Consider the following 12,208-nt stretch of genomic DNA (forward strand, 5'->3'; position numbering starts at 1 on the left):
CTACATGTTGATTTAGATAACTATCCCGCATACATTCCAAGAAATCCTCTTCCTCAGCACTCCTGCCAATTTGATTCACCCAATCTATATGTAGATTGAAGTCACCCATTATAACAGTTTTGCCTTTGTCGCACGCATTTTTAATTTCCTGTTTGATACCATCTCCAACTTCACTACTACTGTTAGGTGGCCTGTACACAACACCCACCAGCGTTTTCTGCCCCTTAGTGTTTCGCAGCTCTACCCATACCGATTCCACATCCTCCAAACTAATGTCCTTCCTTTCCATTGCGTTAATCTCCTCTCTAATCAGCAACGCTACCCCACCTCCTTTTCCTTTCTCTCTATCCCTCCTGAATATTGAATATCCCTGGATGTTCAGCTCCCAGCCTTGGTCACCCTGGAGCCATGTCTCCGTGATCCCAACTATATCATAGTCATTAATAGCTATCTGCACATTCAACTCATCCACCTTATTACGAATGCTCCTTGCATTGAGACACAAAGCCTTCAGGCTTGTTTTTACAACACTCTTACCCCTTATACAATTATGTTGAAAAGTGGCCCTTTTTGATTTTTGCCCTGGTTTTGTCTGCCTGCCACTTTTACTTTTCACCTTGCTACCTATTGCTTCAACCCTCATTTTACACCCCTCTGTCTCTACGCTCACACATTTAAGAAACCCTTTCCCTTTAACTCCATCCTCCACTATCCCATTCGACACCCCACCCCCCTTATTCAGTTTAAAACCACCCGTGTAGCAGTGGCAAACCTGCCTGCCAGAATGCTGGTCCCACACCTGTTAAGATGCAATCCGTCCCTTTTGTACAGTTCCCCCTTACCCCAAAACAGATCCCAGTGATCTAAGAATCTAAATCCCTGCCCCGTGCACCAGTTCCTCAGCCATACGTTCAGGTCCCGCATCTCCCTGTTCCTGCTCTCGCCAGCACGAAGAACTGGAAGCAAACCGGAGATAACAACCCTGGAGGTCCTGCTTTTCAGCATTTTTCCGAGCTCTCTAAAGTTTCTCTTTGCTCCTATATTCGATTTTTCCGAGCTCTCTAAAGTTTCTCTTTGCTCCTATATTCGATTCCTCTTGTTATAAAGGCCAGCATGCCATTCGCTTTCTTCACTGCCTGCTGTACCTGCATGCTTACTTTCATAGACTGATGAACAAGGACCCCCAGATCTCGTTGTACTTCTCCTTTTCCCAACTTGAAGCCATTTAGATAGTAATCTGCCTTCATGTTTTTGCTACCAAAGTGGATGAAAGGGATCCAATTTTCTATCCATGTCAGCACTCTACCCCCAATACCATGTGCCCTAATTTTGCCCACTAATCTCCTATGTGGGCGAGTGGAGTGCCGCAAGGCTCAGTGTTGGGGCCGCAACTGTTTACCATATATATTAATGATTTGGAAGAGGGAATTAGGAGCAACACTAGCAAGTTTGTGGATGACACAAAGCTGGGTGGCAGGGTGACCTGGACAGGTTGAGTGAGTGGGCAGATGCGTGGCAGATGCAGTATAATATAGATAAATGTGAGGTTATCCACTTTGGTGGCAAAAACAAGGGGGCAGATTATTATCTCAATGGAGTTAGGTTAGGTAAGGGGGGTGTACAGCGAGACCTGGGTGTCCTTGTACACCAGTCACTGAAAGTTGGCGTGCAGGTACAGCAGGCAGTGAAGAAAGCCAATGGAATGTTGGCCTTCATAACAAGAGGATTTCAGTATAGGACTAAAGAGGTTCTTCTGCAGTTGTATAGGGCTCTGGTGAGACCACATCTGGAGTATAGTGTAGTTTTGGTCTTCTAATTTGAGGAAGGACATCCTTGTGATTGAGGCAGTGCAGCGTAGGTTCACGAGATTGATCCCTGGGATGACGGGACTGTCATATGAGGAAAGATTGAAAAGACTAGACTTGTGTTCACTGGAGTTTAGAAGGATGAGGGGGATCTTGTAGAAACATATAACATTATAAAAGGACTGGACAATCTAGATGCAGGAAAAAAATTTCAAATGTTGGGTGAGTCCAGAACCAGGGGCCACAGTTAGAATAAAGGGGAGGTCATTTAAGACTGTGAGAAAAACGTTTTCACCCAGAGAGTTGTGAATTTATGGAATTCCCTGCCACAGAGGGCAGTGGAGGCCAAATCACTGGATGGATTTAAGAAAGAGTTAGATAGAGCTCTAGGGGCTAGTGCAGTCAAGGGATATGGGGTGAAGGCAGGCACAGGTTATTGATCAGGTTATTGAGGACGATCAGCCATGATCAAAATGAATGGCGGTGCTGGCTCAAAGGGCCGAATGGCCTCCTCCTGCACCTATTTTCTATGTTTCTATCTTCCCCACCACCGATGTCAGGCTAACTACGCTCCCTCTATCCCCCCTCCTCCCCCACTCTCCCTCCTCACCTCCCCCACTCTCCCTCTTCACCTCCCCCAGTTCCCCCTCCCTCTCCCTCCCTACCCCCCTCCTCCCCCTCTATCCCCCTGCTCCCCCACTTCTCACCTCTCCCCTATCCCACCCCCACAATGAAAATTGCGGTGTTTATTTTTAAATAAAACCTCCCCCTATCCCACACACATGAATTTTTTTTTTTTTATGAAATTCTTAATGAATATCCTGTTCTTTTCTTTAAAATAACCTAAACACAATGTGAGTTGTTAATGAAAATGGAAGAATTTGATTAAAACGGATTTTATGTAAATGAAGTTCGGGATCCCATTGTGAGGTTGAACGCGGCTGACAAGCAGGGTAGTGGAAAAGCGATTTTGTAAAGTGGGTTTTGTAAAGTTTAAAATGTGAATAGCTTGTAAAATATACCATCAATCTGAACGAAACGTTTTTCATTTGCATCACAGGACAATGGTGAGTAAGGTGGGCCAAACATTGTAGCGCTATCATGTACCATTTTTGCGCAAATGTAGGTACAATGTACAATTTACAAAGGTACAAACAAATCTACAAACAAGATGAGAGTTTTAGTAATATACTAGACCAAGTGCAGACCCGTTGAGTCTGTTCCCCCAATGTGTGGGAAGTGGAGGGGAGGAGGAGAGGGAGGGTGGGTGGGGGGGGAGATGGGGTGATAGAGATGGGAGGAGAGAGAGAGAGCGTGGGAGGAGAGAGAGGGAGAGAGAGAGGGAGGGAGAGAGAGAGGGGGGGGGGGAGGGGGGGGGGGGAGGGGGGGGGGGGGGGGGGAGGGGAGGGGAGGGGGAGGGAGGGGAGGGGAAGAGGTGGGGGGGAAGGGAGGGGGAGGGAGGAGGCAGGGTGAGGAGGGGATGGGGTGGAGGGAAGGGGGTAGGGGAGGGGTGGAGGGGAGTAGGGAGGGCAGGAGGGAGGACAGGAGATGGGGTCGGGGAGAGAGGGGGAAGAGTGTGGAGGGAGGGGGAGAGGGGTAAGGGGAGGGGGGAAGAGTGGGGAGGGAGGGGGATAGGGGGAGGGAGAGGGGGATGGAGAGGTGCGGGGCAGTCCATCTATTCCCCACTCCCTATCACCCCCACTCCTCTCCCCCAGTCCCCCCACTCCCCCTCTTCACCTCCCCAGGATCTCGCCTGTCCTCCGGAGCTGCAGAAAAGGAGTCAGAGAGCCAAATGCCAGAGCGCGTCATGGGGGGGGGGGGGGGGTATTGACGTAACTCGGCCTCGCGACGCCCGCAGCCGCTGATAACTGCCAGCTGACAACAGCCCTTTAAAGCCGCTAATGGCCGTTTCTCACGGTGCGACCTGACGCAAGATGTCACCAGAGTGAAGTGGTCGTGGTCCAGCACGAGTTCCGCACGATATAACGGGGGGTAGATAAAGAGTTCCCACGGTACTCGGCAATTCTGTCATTTGTGCGAGTGACTTGTCCGTCTCCCGATCTTTCCCGTTAATCGTGAATGAACATCATGGACTGTAGTGTAGTTAATCACGTGGCACAAATGATGTCACTTTTTTTCACACACTATATAAATATCCTCCGTTCGTAGAATTGGCTCATTTGCAGACATGCCTATACAAAGTTGGTTCGAGTACAGGCTGGTTGTTATTTTCATTGACGCGCTGTATGCATTAGCGCAACATGTGCATCGAAAACGCTTGCGTGAAGGCAGAAGGGTGAGATTAATTAAAAAGAGAATTAAGAGGAAGTCTCACTGGGTTAAGCCCATGTTTCAACGGAGACCTCAATTTGGACAATATGAGCAGCTGCTTAATGGGCCGGATAATCTATTTTAGTTGTGCTGTTAGAGGGATAGATATTTGGAGATCTCCCCTGCCTTGCCTTGAAAATATCATGAGGGTTTTACATCTAGACGTAGGACACAGAGTGCTGGAGTAACTCAGCGGGTCAGACAGCCTTCTGAAGAACATGGATAGGTGACGTTTCACAGAGTGCTGGAGTAACTCAACGGGTCAGACAGCATCTCTGGAGATAAACACAAAGGGCTGGAGTGACTTAGTGGGCCAGGCATTATCTCTGGAGGACTGATTTTGATATTCATGTGAGCAGGTCAAGAGGGTGTCAGTTTAATGTCTTCTCTGAGACATAGTCCTTTGCATACATAATGCCCCCGAGTCAGCAACTGGAATGTCCTTCTAGATTGCTGCTGTCGTTCTTGAGTCCGACATTTCATTCTGATTTGGAGACACAGTGAAACAGCTGTACTTCAGTTATTTGTCAGCAATACACAGAGTAATTAGTGGAAACAAGGAAGCACAGATATTGATGATACACAACATGACACGATGTGCCAGGGTAACTCAGTGGGTCGGGCAGCATCTTCTGTCTACCCTATCAAGCGGCCAGAGGAGGTAGTTGAGGCAGGGACTATCCCAACGTTTAAGAAACAGTTAGACAGGTACATGGATAGGACAGGTTTGGAGGGATATGGACCAAACACAGGCAGGTTGGACTACCAGTCACCAGCTGGTGTGGACATGGATGCTTTCACTCCTTGTCAGTCTCGACCGAACACTCAAGTTAACACGTGTATGAAGGAACTGCAGATGCTGGTTTATACCAAGATAGACACAAAGTGCTGGAGTAATTCAGTGGGTCAGGCAGCATCTCTGTTGAAAAAGAATAGGTGATGCTTAGGTCGGAACCCTTCTTCAGACTCAATCTTCAGAGTCGGTTCCGCTCAGAAATGTTGCCTATTCATTTTTCTCCACAGATGCTGCCTGACCCGCTGAGTTACTCCAGCACTCTGTGAAACGTCACCTATCCATGTTCTCCACAGATGCTGGCTGACCCACTGAGTTACTCCAGCACTCTGTGTATCGTCACCTATCTATGTTCTCCAACGATGCTGCCTGACCCGCTGAGTTATTCCAGCACTCTGTGTGTCCTTTCAGGATTACATGAGTTATTTTTGGAAGCCATTGCAGAGGATGTCTTCGTTTTGCCCCCACTTCCCACCCAACCCCCTCCATTATTTTAATCCACCCTCCTCTGTCTGTGCTCACATCCATTTACTTGCACGTTGTGTTTTCAGTCTGTGTTGCTTACCTGTCTTGTGTTCGTAGGAGTTCCCACGGTACCCGCAAGAGTCATTACGGATATCGCACGGATATCGCGCTGGCATCTGCGTTCATACAATGTTGCAACGCTCACCAAAAAGTGCTCAAGTCACTCTTGGAGAAATTCAAAAATGTTTGAATTTTCTCCCGACCTTACAAAGTTACACGACTACCTGCCGTTAGCGCCACGGAGGTCCTCGGTGGTCCACGAATGCCGTACTGCTATCGCAGGAGGTTCCCACGATGTTAAACTCTTGTTAAGTCTTGCGTCAGGTCGCACCGTGAGAAAGCCCTTTAAGGCAAGATGCGTTCGCCCAGGAGCGAGCGTTGACAGCAAAGAAGCACCGGCTTCAGACTCTCTGGAAACCCACAGCTGGAATGAGCGCGCAGGGGATGGGAGGGGCACACAGGCGGGCTGAGGAAAGTTCAGCGTGTGAGGAGTCGCTGCCCCGAGATCTGTAGAACAAAGAAGCTATAGCGGAACGGAACTGTAGAATCTTTGTTCTGCAGAACTTTCTCGAACTTTCTGCGCCTTTAATCCATAGAGGCGGGCCGGGGGGGGGGGGGGGGGGGGGACCAGGACGCAGGTGGGCCTGGATTGGTGGGCATGTAGGCATTGTGACGTCAGCAGGTGGTGAGCGGCGTTTATATTTTAAAAATGTAGTTTTGTGAACAATTTTATTCAAAATCTGGGGAAATAATTGACCAAGGAGTGGATTTCTGAACTCACAAGTTAAATCCCTACCGAAATTGTAAAAATCTCTGCGTTTTTGCGTCTGCTTTTCGAGGAGATACGTTTCACATGCAAAATGACACACACACATCCACACTCACACAAACACACACACACACACACACACACACACACAGTTTTAAAAGTATATAGATATAGATAGATATTGATAGACATAGATAGATAGCACTGGTGCAGATACACACTATATTCTGCACAACTACTGTATGTCCTTCCATCAGCTCGATCAAGACAAAGGAGCGGAAACTATGGGCCTGTTTGCCTGACTTCAGTGGTTGGTAAGATTTAAGAGGCCATTATTACGGATGAGGTTTCTGAGTACTTAGAAGCACATGATAATATAGGCCGAAGTCAGCATGGTTTTGTGAAGGGGAGATTTTGCCCAACAAATCTGTTGGAATTTTTCGAGGAAGTAAATAGCAGGATAGACAAAGGAGAATCAGTGGGTGTTGTGTACTTGTATTTTCCGAATGCCTTTGATAAAGTGTCACATGTGAGGCTGCTAAACAAGATGAGAGCCCAAGGTATTAGAGGGAAGATACTAGCATGGATAGCAAGTTGACTGGATGGTAGAAGACAAACAGTGGGAATAGAGGAGCATTTTTGGTTGGTTTCCGGTGACAAGTGGTGTTCTGCATGGATTGGTGCTGGGGCCGCTGATCCACGTTGTATATCAATAATTTGGATGGGGGAATTGATGGCTTTGTAGCCAAGTTTGCAGATGATATGAGATCAGGTGGAGGGGCAGGTGGAGGGGCAGGTGGAAGAAGGGAATCGGCAGTAGGACTAGTGTAGATGGGGCACAAAATGTCGGAATAACTCAGACAGCATCTCTGGAGAAAAGGGAATAGGTGATATTTCGGGTCGGAACCCATCCTTAAATGCTTCCTGTAGATGGGACATATTGGTCAGTATGGATGAGTTGGGACGAATGGCCAGTTTCTGTGCTGTATGACCCTATGGCTCTAATGGTTTGGCCAACAGATGGTTGGTTCTGAACACTGGAAAAGAGGTTTCCCAACAGATATGGCCGTTTGCGATGCTCCCAGAGTTTACCTCTTTCATCATCGTCCTCGTGTAGATGTTCGTCGGAGTCTCCGCTGTGGGTACAGAAGCAGCGGGGGAGATGGGTTTCCTCACTCCCTTCCATGGGTGCAGAAAAGCTTCTTTCATTCCTCGACGCACATTCGAACGTCCGAGACTTCACCAGGGATATAAGGGATTGATTCAGCTTTTGCTCAGCGCCTTCGGGTAAGATGTACCGAAGCATTTTGGTGGTGAAAGTGTGCCCAATGATCGAGGCACACTTGACAACAACCTGTTCTGTGGTGTTCATCCTATCAAGTTGAGCTAAGGCTATACCTGTCGCGCAACAAAAATATATTTTGGTGTTATGAAATTATGGTATCATTTGTTAAGTCAACAGATCATACAGCATGGAACCAGACCCTTTGGCCCAACTCGCTCATGCTGACCAAAATGCCCCATCTACCCTTGCCCACCTGCCTGCATTCCCCAAGATCCCTCCAGACTTAATCTATCCATGTAATTGTCCAAATACTTCTTAAAGTGGCAACTGAACCATCCTATCACCAACTAGGGAACGGTCCTGACCTCTCGTCTACCTCATTGGAGACCCTCAGACTATCTTTAATCAGACTTTACTGGACTTTATCATGCGCTAAACATTATTCCTTTCATCCTGTATCTGTACAATGTGGGTAGCTTATTTGTAATCATGTATAGTCTTTCCACTGACTGGATAGCAATGCCTCTACAGCTTGCTTGAATGACTACTTGAATGCTTGCTTGAATGACTACCAACCGGTGGCCTTCACCTCGGTAGTCATGAAATGCTTCGAGAGGCTAATCAAGAACCACATCTGTGCCTTCCTCCCTCGGAACATGGACCCGCAGCAGTTCGCATACCGTCTGAACAGATCCACGGATGATGCGGCTCCCAGGTTCTGCACACCGCTCTCTCCCACCTTGACAGCCAGAAGGGGGGCTATGTGAGGATGCTGTTCACTGACTTCAGCTCAGCTTTCAATACAATATTCCCCAGACTGGCTGAGAAGCTGCTGGAACTGGGGCTGAACACTTCCCTGTGTGCCTGGGACCTGGACTTTCTCACCGCCAGGTGCCAAGTGGTCAAGATGGGGAGACATACATCCAACACAGGAGGAGGGTGGCGTCCTCAGCTCCCTACTGTACTCCCTATACACACATGACTGTGTGACTGGGATCAGCTCCAACTCCATCATCAAGTTTGCTGATGACACTGTGGTGGTGGGCGTGATCTCTGATAACGATGAGAGGGCCTACCGGGAGGAGGTGGCTGATCTGGCACGCTGGTGTCAGGACAACAGCCTCCTCTTGAATGTCACAAAAACTAAGGAGCTGATTGGACTTTAGAAGGGCACAACATCCAAGGACATACACGCCACTGGAGATAAATGGGACTACTGTGGATAGGGTGAGCTGCTTTAAATACCTGGGAGTCAACATCACAGAGGATCTGACATGGACATCACATACTGCCGCACTGGTGAGGAAGGCAAGGCAGCACCTTTACCACCTCAGGAAGCTGAGGAATTTCAGAGTCTCTCTGAGGATCCTTCAGTGCTTCTACTCTGGGGCTGTAGAAAGCATCTTGTCTGGCAACATCTCAATCTGGTTTGGGAACAGCTCTGCCCAGGACAGGAAGGCTCTGCAGAGAGTAGTGCGTTCGGTCGTACGTACTATGGGAACTACACTCACCCCCCCCCCCTGCAGGAACTATACACCAGGAGGTGCAGATCCAGAGCCAGCAACATTATGAAGGACCCCTACCACCCCAGCAACGGACTGTTCCAGCCGCTACTGTCAGGCAAACGCCTCCACTGTCATGCTGTGAAAACAGAGAGGATGAGACGGAGTTTCTTCCCACAGGCCATCAGGACTGTAAACTCCTAACTCACCCGGGACTAATTTACTGTTCTAATTTACTGTTGTGTTGTGTCTTTTGTAAAAAATTATTTGTAAATACTGATTCTGTTCTATTCTGTTCTGTTGTTTTTGCACACTCCGCAGGCATTGCCACTTTCATTTCACTGCACATCTTGTATGTGTATGTGACAAATAAAGTTGACGACTTGACTTGACTTGATGCAACAAAAAAGCTTTGCGCTGTACTTTGGTCCACGTGACAATAATAAACAAAACTAAACGGAAAAAAATATTTTAAATGTTGTTATTGTACCTCTCAACTATTCGAAGATAGACACAAAATGCTGGAGTAACTCAGTGCAAAAGGCAGCATCTCTGGAGAAAAGGAATGGGTGACGTTTCGGGTCGAGACCCTTCTTCAGATGGGCGTCACGCATTCCTTCTCGCCAGAGATGCTGTCCCGCTGAGTTACTCCAGCATTTTGTGTCTATCTTCAGTTTGAACCAGCATCTGCAGTTCCTTCCTACACACATGACTCATTTGGAAGCTTGTTCCTACTAACTCACCACCCTCTATGTGAAAAAGTTGCCCTGCAGGTTCCTATTAATTCTTTCCCATCTCACCCTAAACCTACGTCCTCTGGTTCTTGACTCCCCACCCTTCATTTCTGTATTAATTGTAGCAAAATGGCACCATCATAATTTATAGGCAACACAGAAGGTTAATAGATCTTGGTATCATGCTGGGCTGAAGGGTCTGTTCCTGTGCTGCACTGTTCTATGTTCTATGTAAGGCTAGCATTTTCAAACTAACATTTTAATTGATTGAAGATAGACACATAGTGCTGGATAAACTCAACGGGTCAGGCGGCATTTCTGGAGAGAAAGGATGGGTGGCATTTCAGATCGGGACCCTTCTTCAGACTCAATTGAATTGATTGAAACTTACAGCATGGAAACAGGCCTTTGGCCCACCCAGTCATCGGAAAGAAAGTACAGGAGTCTGAAAACCATGATCACCAGGTTCAAAAATAGTTTCTTCCCAACAACAATCAGGCTATTGAAGACAACACAAAACAAACTGATGAACTATGGACCGTTTTTAGTTGCACTAAGGACTTTGGCCATTTCTTTTCTCTCATATTAGAACATAGAACATGATGCCAAGGCCATCTTTTATGTACCTTCGCGTAATCCATATCCCTCCATTACCTGTATATCTATAAGCCTATTCAAAAATCTCTTAAATACCAGGCACTCACCGCCCTCTGCATAAAAAAGTTGCCCCACACATCACCTTTAAACGTTGCCCTTCTCACCTTAAAGCTAGGCCATCTAGTGTTGGATTTTTCCATCCTGGGCAAAAGGTTCTGACTGTCTAAACTATCTATGCCTCACATAATTTTATATACTTCTATCAAGTCGCCCCTTAACCTCCAGCGTTCCAGAGAAAACAATCCAAGTCTGCCCAAACGCTCCCTGTAGCTAACACCTCCTAAACCAGGCATAATTCTGGTAAACCTCCGCTGCAGCATTTCCAAAACCTCTACATCCTTCCTGTAAGGTGGTGACCAGAGCTGCACACAATACTCCAGATGCAGCCTAACCAAACTCCTGTAAAGTTATGGATTTTGATCCCCAGGATTCATCTGTAAAACAATGCTGTTAAGTGATATGCCATTAATTGTATACACCTCCTTCCATTTGACCTTCCAAAGTGCAAGTATATATCTGTAAATTGTAAATTGTCCCTAGTGTGTAGGATAGTACGAATATACAGGGCGATCGCTGGTCAGTGCGGACTCGGTAGGGGCTTGGGCCATCACCCGTTCACACTAGTTCTATGTTATCTCACTTTCTCATCCACTGCCTACTCATAAGAGTCCATTTACAAAAGCCGATTAACCTACAAACCTGTATGTCTGAAATGTGAGAGGAAACTGGAGCACTCGGGGAAACCCACGCGGTCACAGGGAGAATGTGCAAACTTTACACAGACAGCACCCATAGTCAGGATTGAACCGGGGTCTCTGGCGCTGTGAGGCACCAACTCTACTGCTGCGCCACTGTGCTGGCCTTTTCCAATCAGCTTTAGCCCAACTCGTACATGCCGACTAAGATGCCCCATCTACAGACACAGTGGGGCAGGGTAGAGTTGCTGCCTTACTGCCGGATTTGATCCTGACTACGGGTGCTCTCTGTATGGAGTTTGTAATTTCTCCCTGTGACCATGTAGGTTTTCTCCGGAATTTCTGGTTTCCTCCCACTCTCCAAAGGTGTACAGGTTTGTAGGCTAATTGGCTTGGTAAAATTATAAATTGTCCCAAGTGCATGTAGGAAAGTGCTAGTGTGCGGGGATCGCTGGTCGGCGCAGACTCAGTGGGCCAAAGGGCCTGTTTCCGCACTGTATCTCGAAACTAAACTTGTCCCATCTGCCCGCGTTTGGCCCATGGCCCTCCAAACCTTTCCTGTCCATGTACTCAAGAGATAGTTGTTCCCCACAGACTCACCTTTCAGTGTAAGTGGAATAGTGATTTCCTGTAGGTTCACGGTTTCTCCGATACTGCATATAAACTGTTGGTTGCCGGCCTTTGCGTTCTGATCCAGCGCTATCACCTTTCGGCACTTTTGCGTCTCCACCCCCCCTGCTCCTCCCGCAAAACTTAATATTTTGCCTTTAGAATGAGAAAAATAAAACGTTGCAAAGATTCTGACGTTAAAATATGGAGTGTAAATACTAGAAGGTAACTATGTGCAGTCAATTTTATCACTGACTCATTACACAGGCCCTTCGGCCCAACTTAATTTATTACTGACCGATGTATTTGAAATGAAGGATTACTTGAAATAAACAAAAATAATTTGGAGTCAAGAAGTCACAGCATGGAAACAGCCCCTTCGGCCCAACTCGTTCATGCCGGCAAGAATGCTCCATCTACAGTATTCCCACCTGCCCGTGTTTGGTCCATTTCCCTCTCAACATTTCCTATCCATATACCTGCCTCAACTACTCCCATTGGCG

The 12,208-nt window shown here is 47.4% G+C and overlaps 1 protein-coding gene across 1 annotated transcript in view; it reads right to left on the bottom strand.

The window, feature by feature from the left end:
• The window catches only part of adcy10 (adenylate cyclase 10), a 78,535-nt gene that overhangs the window by 36,410 nt on the left and 29,917 nt on the right, over positions 1-12,208 (bottom strand). The window contains exons 18-20 of the mRNA XM_033023491.1: positions 12,168-12,172; positions 11,697-11,861; positions 7,298-7,621 (exon numbers count right to left, since the gene is read on the bottom strand). Of these exons, the coding sequence (XP_032879382.1) occupies positions 7,298-7,621; positions 11,697-11,861; positions 12,168-12,172 (494 nt within the window). The remainder of the gene's footprint in view (positions 1-7,297; positions 7,622-11,696; positions 11,862-12,167; positions 12,173-12,208) is intronic.

This window comes from Amblyraja radiata, chromosome 7, assembly GCF_010909765.2.
Source record: "Amblyraja radiata isolate CabotCenter1 chromosome 7, sAmbRad1.1.pri, whole genome shotgun sequence".
Classification (NCBI taxonomy): domain Eukaryota; kingdom Metazoa; phylum Chordata; class Chondrichthyes; order Rajiformes; family Rajidae; genus Amblyraja; species Amblyraja radiata.